Genomic DNA, 15,860 nt, shown 5'->3' with positions numbered 1-15,860 from the left:
CTGAGCACTTGGATGGTTTTGAAAGACATCGCTACCGTTCCATAAAATAAAATGAAGAATAAATAATAAAGTAAAACTGTCTTCTTATTCACAGACGATCTGATCATGTAAGCAGAAAATCCTATGTAATCAATTTTTAAAAAATTTATTAGAAAAAGCAAATGTAGCAAAGTTGCAGGATACAAGATCAATATGTAAAAATCAATGTCACGTCTCTATACCAGCAACAAAATCATCAGATACTGAAATTTTAAAAATAATATCATTTACAATAACATGAAAAATATGAACTACTTAAACATATGTAAGACACATGACACTGAAAATTATAAAACATTGCTGAGTAAAATTAAAGTCCTAAGTAAAGTAAGGGAGATGTATTGTGTTCATGGATTGGAAGATTTTTTTTTTATTTTAGAGAGAGAGAGCACATGAGGTGGAGGAGAGGGGCAGAAGAAAAAACAGAGCGAATCTCAGGCTCCACGCTCAGCACAGGGCCCAGGGCTCAATTGCACAACCCTGAGATCATGACCTGAGCTGAAATCAGGAGCCAGACGTTCCACTAACTGAGTTACCCAGGAGTCCCTCAATTGTATTTTTTTTTAGTTTATTTATTTATTTTGGGAGTGTGCATGCGCACGAACGGGGGAGGGGCAGAGAGAGAGAGAGAGAGAGAGAGAGAGAGAGAGAGTCCCAAGCAGGCTCCACACTATCAGCACAGAGCCCAATGCAGGGCTCCATCTCAGATCATGACCTGAGCCAAAAGCAAGAGTTGGATGCTTACCGACTAAGCCAACCAGGTGCCCCTCCAACTGCATTTTTTATACAGCTACATTTAAAAATTAAAATCCTTAAAAAGATAACATTTATGACTTACCAAAATACCAAATACTTAAAAAATTTAAGGAAATCTAGAGTAACACCACATAAAAATTGTAAAATATTGAGAGAAATTAGAAACCTTAATAAATGCAAAACTATATCATCTTCATTGATTAGAATATGTAATAACTGTTAAGATATTAGTTTACCCTGTATTTATTTTTAAATTCAGTATAATAACAATCCAACTTTCAGCAAATTGTTTTTTTGCTTTTTGTTTTTTTAGTTTATTTATTTTGAGACAGACAGACAGACAAAGAGAGCAAGCAGAGGAAGGGCAGAGAGCGAGCGGAACAGAGGATCTGAGGCCGGCTCTGCACAGACAGCAGAGAGCCCACGCAGGGCTCAAACTCACGAACCGTGAGATCATGACCTGAGCCAAAGTCACACACTTAACTGACTGAGGCACCCAGGTGCCCCAGCAAATTGTTTTTGTTGGAAACCAATATGCTGGTTTGAAAAGTTATACTGAAACACAAAGAATCTTGAAACAGTGACTCTACTAGATACGAAGATTCATTACAAAGCTATTGCAATTAAAACAGTTTGGTATTTTAAAAAGCACAAATAGGCCAACGGTGCAAAATAGAGTACAGAAATGGATCTATCCACATATGGACTCTTAATTTATTATTAATGGCACACTGAATAGCAACAGCGGGGAAAACAATCTTTACCATAAAAGATGGTGGGTAAAATCCATATGGAGAGTGATATCGGCAAAATTGCAAAACAGGATGCCTCAACTCATTCCCCTAGAGAAACACTGGCTTTTAATAACAATATAAAGTCAAAAAGCCTTTATGAGAATACCAAAGACCAGTTAAGAAAGCAATATACCAGGAAAGTTCAAAGCCAAGTACAGCCATAATGAAAGGAATAAGAAAAGCTTATTTCATTTCAATTCACACCAGAGCCTTCCCCAAGGCAGCACAGCACAAAACTTGGGGGGGGGGGGGCGGAGGGGGAGCGGGGCGGGTGGAAAGCCCAACTTGCAGCTTCTCCATTGGAAAGGAAAGAGAAGATTGGAATGTATGTCCAACATTCCAGCTTACAGGCAGGTGGAAGAGGGCTACCAAGGAACTAGTTTCTGTCTCTCCTGACTCAGCATTGATAAAACTTGAGAGAACAAAAGAGAGCACAGTGGCTTCCTTGCAGGATCACAGATGGAAAAGGGAGCAGAATGGAATGGAAAATTCCATCTCTCTGAATGGACCGGAGAAGATGCATCCTCATAAGAAGTTTAAGGGACCTCCAGAATCTCTAGCTGGGCTGACTGGTGAAGACCTTCCCTACACAAAACCCGTCTAAAAAGACCAGGAGAAGATGGCTATTTTTTCCAAAGCAAAAACCACAACAAAATAATGAGGCACACAAAGATACAGTGTAACAGCCCAAAGGAACAAAATAAATTTTCAGTAACTGACCCTAATAAGATGAAGATCTACGAACTGCCTAAGAAAAGAATTCAAATTAATCGTACTAAAGAAGCTCAATGCATCACAAGAGGACACAAATAGACAACTGAATGAAACTAGGGAAACACTGCATGAACAAAAGGAGAATATCGCCAGTGAAGTAAAAACTGCAGAAAGAGGCAAATGGTAATTTTAGACATGAAGAATATAATAACATTTACCAATTTACTAGAGGGGATCAACATCAGGCTTGATCAAGCAGAAAGAAGAATCGACAAACCTGAAGACAACTCATTTGAAATTATTGTGTCAGAGGAACAAAAAGGAAGAATGAAGGAAAGTGAAGAAAACCCTAAAAGACTTCTAGAACACAACAAACTGAGCAATATATATGGAAGTTCCAGACGAAGAAAAGGGAGAAGCAGAGAGCTTGTTTGAAAAAATAATGGCTGTAAACTTTCCAAATCTTCCCAAAGAAAATGGACAGCCATACTCAAAAAGCTCAACGGACTCCAAGTACGATGAGCCCAAAGAGGCCACACTAAGACATATTATAGGCAACCTGTCGAAAGTCAAAGAGAGAATCTTGAAAGTAGCAAGGGAAATGTGAGTCATCACGTACAAAGGAGCTCCCATTATATCAGTGGATTTCTCAGCACAAACATCACAGGCCAGGAGGGAATGGGATAATATATTCAAAGTGCTGAAAGAAAAAGAATAACAACAACAACAACAACCACCACCAAAAAACCATGCAAACCAAGAATACTATATCCAGCAAAACAAAAGAAAGACCTTCCTGATAAACAAAAGCTGAGGGATTCAGTCCATCACCACAAGATCTGCTTTCCAAGAATGACTAAAGGGAGTCCTTCAAGTTAAAACAAAAAGTACCAGACAGCAAAACACACAAGCATAGAAAAACATAAAGGTTTGGGGGCACCTGAGTGGCTCAGTCAGTTGTGCGTCCGACTTCAGCTCAGGTCATGACCTCACGGTTTGTGGGTTCGAGCCCCGCGTCGGGCTCTGTGCCGACAGTGCCAAGCCTGCTCTGGGTTCTGTGTGTTTGTCTCTCTCTCTCTGCCCCTCCTCCACTTGTGCTTTCACTCTCTCTCTCAATAATAAATATTAAAAAAAAATTTTTAATATAAAGGTCTCTGGGAAAGGTAAATAGACAACTACAGAAATCTTTGTAAACAGGATGTGTAAATCACTTTTAATTTGGGCATAGAGTTTAAAGGATAACAGTGTTAAAATTATTGTAACACTAGAGTCAATGAATACAACATACACAAAGATGTGATATGTGACAGTGAAAATAAAAAGGGGGAAGGAGGAACACCTAGGTGGTGGCTCAGTCCATTAAGCATCCAACTCTTTTTTAAAAAAAAAATTTTTTAACGTTTATTTATTTTTGAGACAGAGAGAGACAGAGCACGAACAGGGGAGGAGCAGAGACAGAGGGAGACACAGAATCTGAAACAGGCTCCAGGCTCTGAGCTGTCAGCACAGAGCCCGACGCGGGGCTCGAACTCACGGACCGTGAGATCATGACCTGAGCCGAAGTCGGACGCTTAACCGATTGAGCCACCCAGGCGCCCCACATCCAACTCTTGATGTTGGCTCAGGTCATGGCTCTTGATTCACAAGTTCAAGCCCTACATTGGGCTTGCACTGACAGCATGGATTGTGCTTTAGAGGTTCTGTCTCCCTTTCTCTCTGCCCCTCCCCAGCTCATGCTCTCTCTCTCCGTCAAAATAAATAAATGAACTTTAAAAAAATAAAATAAAGTGGGGGAAGGATGTAACGGAGTAATTTGTGTATGTGACTGAAGTTGTTACCAGTTTTTTTTTTAATTTTTTTCAGTGTTTATTTTTATTTTTTGAGAGAGAGAGAGAGAGAGACAGAGTGTGAGCAGGGGAAGGGCAGAGAGAGAGAGAGAGAGAGAGAGAGAGCGCCACAGAATCCGAAACAGGCTCCAGGCTCTGAGCTGTCAGCACAGAGCCCAACGTGGGGCTCGAACCCACAAACTGTGAGATCATGACCTTAGCCGAAGACGCTTAACTGACTGAGCCACCCAGGGACCCCCAAGTTGTTACTAGTTTAAGATAAGTTGTTATAACTTTAAAATGTCTTATGTAATCCTTATTTTAACCACAATGAAAACATCTGTAGAAGATGCACAAAGGAAAGGAATCAAAGAATGTCAATACAAAAAAAAGAGAATCATTGAAAACATAAAAACAAGAGTAATAAAATCATTATAAGACACACAGAAAAAAATGGTAAAATGGTAATAGAAAGTACTTCCCTATCTGTACTTTAAGTAAATAGTACACTACCAAGTGGGAAGTTTATAGCAGTAAATACCTACATTAAAAAATAAGGAAGATCTCAACCAACAATTTACGCTTCGAAGAACTAACAAAACAACAACAAATTAAACCCAAAGTTAGAAGAGGAAGGAAATAATAAAGACTATAGCAGAAATAAAGGAAATGAAAGATAGAAAATATCAATGAAACTAAGTTGGTTTTTTCATTTTGAAATGAGAAATATTTATTTTGAAATATTTATTTATTTTGAAAGTGAGAGAGAGAAAGAAAACACAAGAGGGGGAGGGGCAGAGAAAAAAATACCAAACAGGCTCCTGAATCTCATGAATCCTGAGATCATGACCTGAGCCGAAATCAAGAGCTGGACGCTTAAATGACTGAGCCACCCAGGCATCCCTGAAAGTTGGTTTTTTAAAAAGATCTTCAATATTGACAACTCTTCCCTAGACTGAGAAAAAAAGAGAAAAGACTCAACAGAAATCAGAAATGAAAGAAGAGACATTACTAACTATGTCCCAGAAATAAAAAGCAACTTAAGAGACTTGTATGAATAATTATACAACAACACATGGAACAACCCGGAAGAAACGGATACATTTCTGGCAACATACAACCTATCAAAACTAAATCATGAAGAAATAAACAATTTGAACAAGCCTGTAAATAGTAAGGAGATAGATCAGTAATCAAAAACATGCCAACAAAGAAAAACCCAGAACCAGATGGCTTCACTGAGGAACTTTACCTACATTTAAGGAATTAACACCAGGGGGTGCCTGGGTGGCTCAGTTGGTTGAGTGTCTGACTTCGGCCTAGGACATGATCTTGCCGTTCCCAAGTTTGAGTTCTGGGTCAGGCTCTGTGCTGATAGGTCAGAGCCTGGAGCCTGTTTTGGATTCTGTGTCTCCCTCTCTCTCTCTGCCCCTCCCCTGCTCATGCTCTGTTTCTCTCTCTTAAAAATAAACATAAGAAAGAAAGAAAGAAAGAAAGAAAGAAAGAAAGAAAGAAAGAAAGAAAGAAAGAAAGAAGGAAGGAAGGAAGGAAGGAAGGAAGGAAGGAAGGAAGGAAGGAAAGAAAGAATTAACACCAATCCTTTTCAAAAACTTCAAAAAAAAAAAAAAAACAACTGAAGAAACAGGAACACTTCCAAATTCATTCTATGTGGATAGCTTTATTCTGATACCCAAACCAGACAAAGATACTAAAAGAAAATAAAACTATAGACTATATCCCTGATGAATACTTATATGAAACTCTTCACAGAATACAAAACAAAACAAAACAAAACAAAATAAAACAAAAAACACACATTAAAAGGATTATTCATGCTTCGGATTCTGTGTCTCCCTCTCTCTCTGCCCCTCCCCGCTGACTCTGTCTTTCTCAAAAATAAGCATTAAAAAAAATTTTTTTAACAGGCAAAGGACTTCAATAGACATTTCTCCAAAGAAGATATACAAATGGCCAACAAACACAAAAAGGGATACTCAACATCACCAATTATTAAGGAAATGTAAATCAAAACCACAGTGAGGTATCTCCTCACAACCATTAAAATGGTCATCCCCTCAACAGGTTGAGCCTCAGACTTCAGCTCAGGTCATGATCTCAGGGTTCATGAGTTTGAGCCCCGCGTTGGACTCTGTGCTGACAGTTCAGAGCCTGGAGCCTACTTCAGATTCTGTGTCCCCCTCTCTGTCTGCCCCTCCCCTGCTCATGCTCTATCTTACTGTCTCTCTCAAGAATAAACATTAAAAAAAATAAAAACAAAATAAAATGGTCACTCCTGGAAAAAAAAACCCAGAAAATAGAAAACAAGGATGTGGAAAAACTGGAACCCTTACTCACTGTTGTTGGGACTGTAAAATGGAACACCTACTATGGAAAACAGTATGGAGGTTCCTTAAAAAATTAAAAGTAGATTTATCACATGACCCAGCAATCCCACCTCTGGGTATACACATCCAAAAAATTGAAAACAGAATCCCAAAGATATATTTGCACCCCTAGGTTCACTGCAGCATTATTCACAATAACCAAGAGGTGGAAGCAACCCAAATGTCCACTGATGAGTAAATGAGGAAATGGACTTATATGCTACACACATACAATCAGAGAGGAATAAGCCTTAAAAAAGAAGGAAATCCTGCCATAGACTGATATGGATGAACCTTGCGAACATTATGCCAGTCACAAAAAGACAAAATACTGCATGATTCTGCTTACACAAGGTATCTAAAACTCAGAAACAGAAAGTAAAACAGAGGTTGTCAGGGGCTGGGGGAAAAGGGAACAGCAGAATTGTTCAATGGATAGAGTTTGGTTTAAAAAAAAAAATTGATTCCAACTACATTGTATATGCATTCAACAAAAACACCCTTGGCAAATGGATATATATATATTATTCAAATGTCCTTAAAGGGAATGCCCCTTTGTATGCTGTTTGGGATTCTGATTTAATTTTCCAAGAAAATAAGTTACGTTAATATAAAAATCCATATGGAGAAAAAAAAGTTTACTCCTACTTCATGCTACCACAAAAATCAAATCCAGGTGAATTATAAGATCTAAATGCAAAGACAAAACAATAAACTTTAAAAAAAATTTTTTTTTTTAATGTTTACTTTTGAGAGAGAGACAGAGCATAAGCAGGGGAGAAGCGGAGACAGAAAGGGAAACGCCAAATCCAAAGCAGGTTCCAGGCTCTGAGCTGTCAGCACAGAGCCCGATGAGGGGCTTGAACTCACGGACTGTGAGATCATGACCTGAGCCAAAGTCGGCGCTTAATCGACTGAGCCACCCAGGTGCCCCAAAACAATAAACTTTTAAAAGGGAAAATGGAAGAATATCTCCATAACCTCGAGACAGGAAAAAATATTCTGACCAGGATGCAGAAAGCACTAACTAATAATAAAGGAAAAGACTAATATATTAGACAATATTAAAAACATGTCTTCATCCAAAGACACCATTAAGGAGAGGTGGGGGGAGTGGGCACAATGGGTGATGGGCATTAAGGAGGGCACTTGTTGGGATGAGCACTGGGAGTTATACATAAGTGATGAATAAATCAATTAAACAAAACAAAACAAAGACACCATTAGGAAAGTGAAAATACAACCACAGAGTAGGAAAAGGCAGGTCTATATGCAGAAGACATTAAGAAACTCCTATAAATCAAAAAATAATGAAATAAGATGAAAAATCCAATAGAACGACTGGAATTTTGAATAGGCACTTGACACATGAAGAGATGATCAACTCCAGCAGTATCAACAGGGAAAGGCATTTGAAACATAAAATGACACTACACAAACTCCCAAAATGAGAAATTAATAATACCAAATGTTGGCAAAGATGAGCAACAATAGAAACTCTTGTATGCTGTTGGCAGGAATATAAGTTGTTACGATTATTTTGCAAAATTATTTGGTAATATCTCTAAAACAAACAAATATGTGGCCATCTGGCTGGCTCAGTTGATTGTGCATCTGACTTTGGCTCAGGTCATAATCTCACAGTTTGTGAGTTTCAGCCCCACATTGGGCTCTCCGCTGTCAGTACAGAGCCTGCTTTGGATCTTCTGTCCCCCTTGCTCTCTGCCCCTTCCCCACTTGCACTCTCTCCTAAAAATAAATAAACATTTAAAATAAATAAATATCCTATGGCCAAGCAAGTCTACTTCTAAGTACATACCCAATGAAGTATATATGCATTTATGTACTTAAAATCATGTAAAGGAATGTTCTCCAAACTGGAAATCAAATTTAAAATTTTCATCAACATAACAATCCATCAATCATGGTACATTCACACAATGGAATACTACACAGCAATGAACAAATTATAGTTGTATCCAACATAGATGAATTTCACAAATTATTAAATATCGGAATAAGGGGGCTTTGGGGATACTTAATGCTTTCATATTTATTAACTTAGATAGTTGCTACATGCATAGATTTACTTTATGATAATTTACCAAGCTATATACTTAGGATTTATATACTTTTCCTATGTGTTTTGTACTTCAATTAAAAAAAAAAAAAAGTTTAATGGTAGATGGAATAAGGTCAACATACATCTAATCAGAATTCCAGAAGAAAAAAACTCTCCATTTGGTAAAGAATAACTAAAGACCTATTGACTGCAAATTTCCCACATTTTTCTAGATGCCAGTTTCTCAGACCAAAACATCAGTAAATTCCAACTATGACAAATAAATAGGAAATCTAAATCTAAGAACATGGTGGTGACATTAATGACGGGAAAAACAGCAAAGAAAAATACAATTAAAAGCAGTCAAGGCAGAGAGACACATTAACCAAACAGAAATGACAACTAGACTGATGATTGAGTTCTCAACTTCAACAATGAAGTCAGAATACAGTAGAATATCATCTGAAATAAAATAACTATCAAACTAGAAGTCTATATCCAACAAAACTACCTGTGAAGAATTGGTATGAAAGTCTTCATTTTCTGGAAAAAGACGAAAAGGGAAGGAAGGAAGGAAAGAAAAGGATAATTGGAAACAAAAATTGTTTCTAATAACAAACCTGCACAAAAAGAAACTCATAAAGAATGTATTTTATATACACAATGACCCCACATGGAAAAATCTGTGGTGGAAGAGCCAAAGGTATTAGTAAACAAATACTAACTAACAAGACAATGATTAATATTTCATTCATGAGAGAAAAGATGCAACTAAATTCAGAACAATATAAACATATGAACTCAGACAAGGGATGAAGAGATTACAATGTTCCAAAGGGCTTTATTCAGAGAAGGGCAAAGGTATTTATTGATTTTAGACTTTGTTGCTAATTTTTAAAACAGGAATGTCTATTTTCCATGCAAGTAGCAGAAACAAAATAGAAAGCAAAATCCTCAATTTCAAAAGAAGAAAAAAGACGAGTGGGGAATGTATAGAGGAAAAAAAAAAACAGAAAGAGAAAGCAATTAATAAGATATATTAATAGATCCAAATATATCATTTTTCATAATAAATGTAAATTAACTAAAATCTCCAGTTCAAGGCCAAAATTGTGAGAATGGATGAGGAAATCAAATCGAGCTATATACTACTTCTTTAAGTACACACCAAAACATGAGGTTACCAGAGAACTGAAATTCAAATCACAGAAAAAGATACATCAAGTTAACACAAATAATGGGAAACCAATGAACGTTCTGATACAAAGAAATGACACAAAAAGATTTTAAAAGAGCATTCTGTAGAATAAGCAATTTTTCTGAAAAAGTTAAGCTGTATACTTGAGTCTTAAATTCATTTCACCTCACTTAATTCAGGTGAGGGCTTGAGCTTATTAATGTCCTTTAGGGATCTGATTCTTTCGCCTAGTGTACTAGCATTCTTTCTGCCCCGGGAACATTTGGTAAGCATGCCATCAATGACTTTATGTAAGACACTGATAAAGTGTTTAAGACACTGAAGCCTAGTATACAAGTTTGTAGCACAGTAACAGAGAAGAATTTTTAAAGGCTGACATCTGTTTGCAATTACAAACCCTATTACTATTACATTTTATTTCTTTATTCACAAGGCTATCAACATACATGCTCTCAAGTACTTTACTGAAATCTAGGTAGTCTGTCACTAATTTCTGTTTCTACATATGCAAGAATGTATACATACACAAAATTACACATACATACATACTTACACAAAAGCACACACTTACATATGATCATATATATATAATCACAGTAAAACTGTACCTCATAGGTAGTTCCATAATGGCACGTAAATTGGCATTGTCTGTTGGTTTCTGCATCTTGCTCAACATTGGTATAGAATATTACTCCATCCCCAGAGCAGGAAACAATCTGCTTATCGTTTGTGCATGGTAAGAACTTTGCACTAAATATATTCGCTCGGTGCCCTGAACGAACTGTTGTCAAAACCTAAAACAGAAAGACAAAGAAGTTCTTGGTAATTTATTATTTCTTAGAAAGTAACATTCATATTTCATATAATCTTGGTCAGGAGTAAATTTTCATTAACATTCTTATCTCAATAAAAAAATGGTTATCTGAGGGGCGCCTGGGTAGCTCAGTCGGTTAAACGTCCGACTTCAGCGCAAGTTATGATCTCATGGTTCAAGTTCGAGCCCGACAACAGGGCTCCGTGCTGACAGCTCAAAGCCTGGAGTCTGCTTCAGATTGTGTCTCCCTCTCTCTCTGCCCATCCTCCCCTCACACTCTGTGGCTCGCTCTCTCTCAAAAATAAACAAACATTAAAAATTTTTTTCAAATTATAATTTGATTCCAAAAGATTATAATTTAAAAAAATCAGAATCTCAGATATTTTCTTTTTTTCTCTCTGATATATGAAGAAGTATCATCAACAGGAATACTACTGTGAAAATTAAATGTACATATTTCCACCTATTTGGTGTAGCTGCTCATTCATAAAATCTCAGTAAATTAAAAAAAAGGACCATTATATATAGAGACAGAGAAGATGATTTTTATTATTCTAAAAATATTTTCCTGTATTTTTCAGATAATCTACTTTCAACAAGTTACTTTTAGGATTAGAGAGAGGGTACAGGGGTGGGGAGAAAGGACCATCCTGACTTTTGAAACTGTTTACTAGATAATTTTTAAGCTATTCCCTTTCAGGATAAAGAAATTAAACTGAATTTAAATGAATCATGAAATCAAAATAATGAAATGGTACAGATGAAACTACAGCAGAAGTCCCAACATCTAATTCCTTAATTATAAAGACTAAAATTCCTGTGACAGAAATGTGTTTTTTTTTTTTTTTTGAGAGAGAGAGAGAGAGAGAGAGAGAGAGAGAGAGAGAGCATGAGTAGGGGAGGAGCAGAGAGACAGGGAGACAAAGACTCGGAAGCAGGCTCCAGGCTCTGAGCTGTCAGCAAAGAGCCTGACACAGGGCTCAAACCCACGAACCGTGAAATCATGACCTGAGCCAAAGTCAGACGCTCAACCGAGTGAGCCACCCAGGCGCTCCACAGAAATAAAGTTTTAAATAAATATTCAAATATTTGCAACATACACTGCAGATATATGACCAACTCTCCTAATAGTTCTTAAAAATTGAGACAAAGAAACTTAACAAAACCTGTTGTGTTTTTTTTTAATTTTTTTTTTTAACGTTTATTTATTTTTGAGACAGAGAGAGACAGCATGAACGGGGGAGGGTCAGAGAGAAGGAGACACAGAATCGGAAACAGGCTCCAGGCTCCGAGCTGTCAGCACAGAGCCCGACGCGGGGCTCGAACTCACGGACCGTGAGATCATGACCTGAGCCGAAGTCGGCCGCTTAACCGACTGAGCCACCCAGGCGCCCCAAAACCTGAGTTTTTTTAATTGAATGGGCAAAAGATCCAAATAGACAGTTCACTGAATGGTATACAAATAGCCCTTAAGAACGTGAGAAAAGGGGCGCCTGGGTGGCTCGGTCGGTTAAGCGTCCGACTTCGGCTCAGGTCATGATCTCACGGTCTGTGAGTTCGAGCCCCGCGTCGGGCTCTGTGCTGACAGCTCGGAGCCTGGAGCCTGCTTCCGATTCTGTGTCTCCCTCTCTCTCTGCCCCTCCCCTGTTCATGCTCTGTCTCTCTCTGTCTCAAAAATAAATAAACGTTAAAAAAAAAAAGAACGTGAGAAAAGGGGCACCTGAGGGGCTCAGTCGGTTAAGCTTCCGACTTCAGCTCAGGTCATGATCTCGTAGTCCATGAGTTCGAGCCCTGCGTCGGGCTCTGTGCTGACAGCTCAGAGCCTGGAGCCTGTTTTGGATTCTGTGTCTCCCTCTCTCTCTGCCCCTCCCCGTTCATGCTCTGTCTCTCTCTGTCTCAAAAAATAAATAAACGTTAAAAAAAAAAAGAATGTGAGAAAACACCCAACTTTGTTCATAAGGAAAATGCAAACCAAAGCTACTAACAAACTAATTCTCACTTTTCAGATTGGCAAAAATTCCCAAGTTTGACAACACACTATGTAAGCGAGCCTACGGGGAACAGGCTCTCCGGCATTTCTGTGGGAGAACCACATGGTACAAGACCAACGGGGAGGAATTGAGCAGTTACCTCTCAAAACCATACATGTGTTTACACTTTGACCAGACAAGTCCATTTCTAGGAATTTACCTTAAGATACACCTCCAACAATACAAGAAAAAATGCACAAAATTATGTACTGAGCTAGTCACAACAGCAAAATACAGGAGACTTATTAAATGAGTTACGGTACATCCCAACAATGTACGCACAATGAGAATTTAGTGCAATGTGAGTATCTGGTGTGCTTTAAAAAAATGTGTTGAAAAATATAACAGCATGTCAAAACATAGACACAAAGTTGGCTTTAAATGTCCCACCGAACAAACTGAGGCAATTCAAACATCAAAAAGTGTATCGGTGTATCAGCCACCTGGGTGGCTCATTCAGTTAAGCGTCCAACTTTGCCTCTGGTCATGATCTCACAGTTAGTGGGTTAGAGCCCCACGCACTGTCAGTGCAGAGCCTGCTTGAGATTCTCTTTCTCCCTCTTTGCCCCTCCCCTGCTTACATGCTCTATCAAAATAAATGAAAAAACTTAAAAGAAAACTGTATCAGTAATAGATTATAATATATTGAATTTTTAAAAGTCTGTAATCCCTTGGGACACTTTGGTGGCTCAGTCGGTTAAGTATCCAACTCTTAGTTTTGGCTCAGGTCATGACCTCACGGTTCATGGGTTCGAGCCCTGAATTGGGCTCTGTGCTGACAGTGGGGGGCCTGCTTGGGATTCTCTCCCTCTCTCTCTGCCCTCCCCTATTCTCTCTCAAAATAAATAAATAAACTTTAAAAATCTATTATCCTAAAAGTGATTTTCCAAAAAAATGCTAGGGACAAAGGAAATGCTCTTATTACAGAAAAATGTCAATTGAAAAATGTAGAAGGAATGACAATTAAAAATCACTATTTTGTAACTACATTTTAACAACTGATTAAGGCAAGAATCAACACTAAAATCACTCTAAGACTGTTATGAAAGAGAATATTCACACAGTTTCAAAATACCACTTCACAAACATCTTATTAATTACAAAAGGTCAGCATACCTGCAAAATGGAAAGATCAAACTTATCACCAATAAGAGGACAGACTAATATCATGTACCACACAATGTTATTTGTGGAGAATTTTTAGCTAAAATGTTTAATTTTAATCTACCCATAAAGAAAACATCAGACAAATGGTTGTAAAGGTTAGACTGAGCAAATACAAGGACTAAATGAAAAGACGGATGGAGCTTGGGTTGAAGGAGGAATGGCAGTGACAGAATGTGATGAAAAACGAGGAAAGGTGAGTACAGACCATATGTACATATGTGCATGCGTAATGTAGAAAATCATATATGTATCATATATATAATAGCATACAGCCGATTCTCATCATTCCTGATAGTTATGTTTTATAAAGTCAGCACAAATACTGAATTAATTAGCACTGAAATACTGCTCCTAGGGAAACACATGGTTAGGTTCCTTTGAGCCTCTGGCCACAACATGTTTCTCAATCAATACATAGCCTTGTTTTAATATTGTTGTTTATTTATTTATTTTGAGAGAAAGAGGGTGTGTTAGGGGGAAGGGGCAGAGAAAGAGGGAGAGAGAGAATCCCACGCCATCAGCACAGAGCCCCATGTTGGGCTTGATCCCCTGAACCATGATCATGACCTGAGCCGAAGTCAAGAATCAGATGCTTAAACTGAGCCTCCCAGGCGCCCCTACACAGCCTTGTTTTATATGTTTCTGTTTAAAGACCTCATTGGGGCACCTGGGTGGCTCAGCTGGTTAAGCATCCGACTTCGGCTCAGGTTGTGATTTCATGGTTTGTGGGTTTGCACCCCACGTCAGGCTCTGTGCTGACAGCTCGAAGCCTAGAGCCTGCTTCGGATTCTGTGTCTCCCTCTCTCTCTCTCTCTGTTCCTCCTCCACTCACACTCTGTCTCTGTCTGTAAAATAAACAAACATTAAAAAAAAATTAAAGACCTTATTTATTGTATACTGTTGATTCATTAGCATTGAACTCATAGCTAACAACATTATAATTCATGCCTACATGAAGCTTATTTAATATATGTTCTCCACAAGAAATATCCCAGGCTTCTTGTGCTTAGAAACACAAGATAATACTTCAGCATGATACCTAGGCTAGGGACATTTTAAACAGTGAAGTCATCATTGGGGTGCCTGTGTGGCTCAGGAGGTTAAGTGTCCGACTTTGGCTCATGGTTGATGAGTTCAAGCCCCATGTCGGGTTCTGCCCTGACAGAGCCTGGAGCCTGCTTCACATTCTCTGCTTTGGATTCAGTGTCTCCCTCTCTCTGCCCCTCTCCTGCTTGTGTGAGCGCACACGCACTCTCTTCCTCTTTCGTTCTCAAAAAAATAAACTTAAAAAAAAATAGCGAAATCACTAATAAAAAGGATAAAAATGGAAAAACATGACAAAATATATCACGAAAAGGACATAGCATGTTTATGGTATGAGACCTGAAATGAGTCAGAGTATGACCTTGTTTGATCTCTTTGGTATACATAAAAAAATAGGATAATGTTCTTGTTCTTAGTAGATATATACCAAAGTATTCATGAAAGGCATGAGGCCTCCAACTTGTGCTCAAGTGCTTAAAAAAAAATCTATTTGTGGATGCTCACTGTATTATTTTTTCAAATTTTCCCTACATTTTAAAATTTTAAAACAAAGTTAGGAAAATATATTTCAACTTTATATTGGGTTTGGTTTTAAGTGAGTATTTACTGTGTGACACCAACTGCCAAATTCTTAACAGAGTACCACACCAAATCGTAACATAAATCTGTAATGAATATTAGCAGCTATTTACCTCAACCAATTTGAATATTTAAATCACCTCATTTTATTTAAGACCTAGGTTATAAGGTTATGGCCAAAATAAGAATTTACTGAGAACCATAAATTACTACGCAGTAAGTCTTACATATATAATGCACATCTAATTAGGGTCAAAGAAAAAAAGGGGGGTGTTTTTTGCACCTCCATCAATCAAAGCCAATGGAGAACAAAATTTGTCTGTTAAATGCCTTCAAAATCTTTCATTCCTCTCTCTAAGCGTAAGACACTAAGATCTGATAGATTAAGGTAAAAAAAAAAATAACAGAAAATAATTAATGTAAATCTTTTAAACAAGATAGGTATGACAACCT

At 37.8% G+C, this 15,860-nt stretch overlaps 1 protein-coding gene across 1 annotated transcript in view; it reads right to left on the bottom strand.

The window, feature by feature from the left end:
* Positions 1 to 15,860, bottom strand: part of DCAF6 (DDB1 and CUL4 associated factor 6) — a 134,045-nt gene that overhangs the window by 88,816 nt on the left and 29,369 nt on the right. Inside the window, 1 exon segment of the mRNA XM_030303239.2 lies at positions 10,382 to 10,567. Coding sequence (XP_030159099.1) covers positions 10,382 to 10,567 — 186 coding nt within the window.

Source organism: Lynx canadensis, chromosome F1 (genome assembly GCF_007474595.2).
Source record: "Lynx canadensis isolate LIC74 chromosome F1, mLynCan4.pri.v2, whole genome shotgun sequence".
NCBI classification, from domain to species: domain Eukaryota; kingdom Metazoa; phylum Chordata; class Mammalia; order Carnivora; family Felidae; genus Lynx; species Lynx canadensis.
This window is presented reverse-complemented; position numbering and strand designations above follow the sequence as displayed.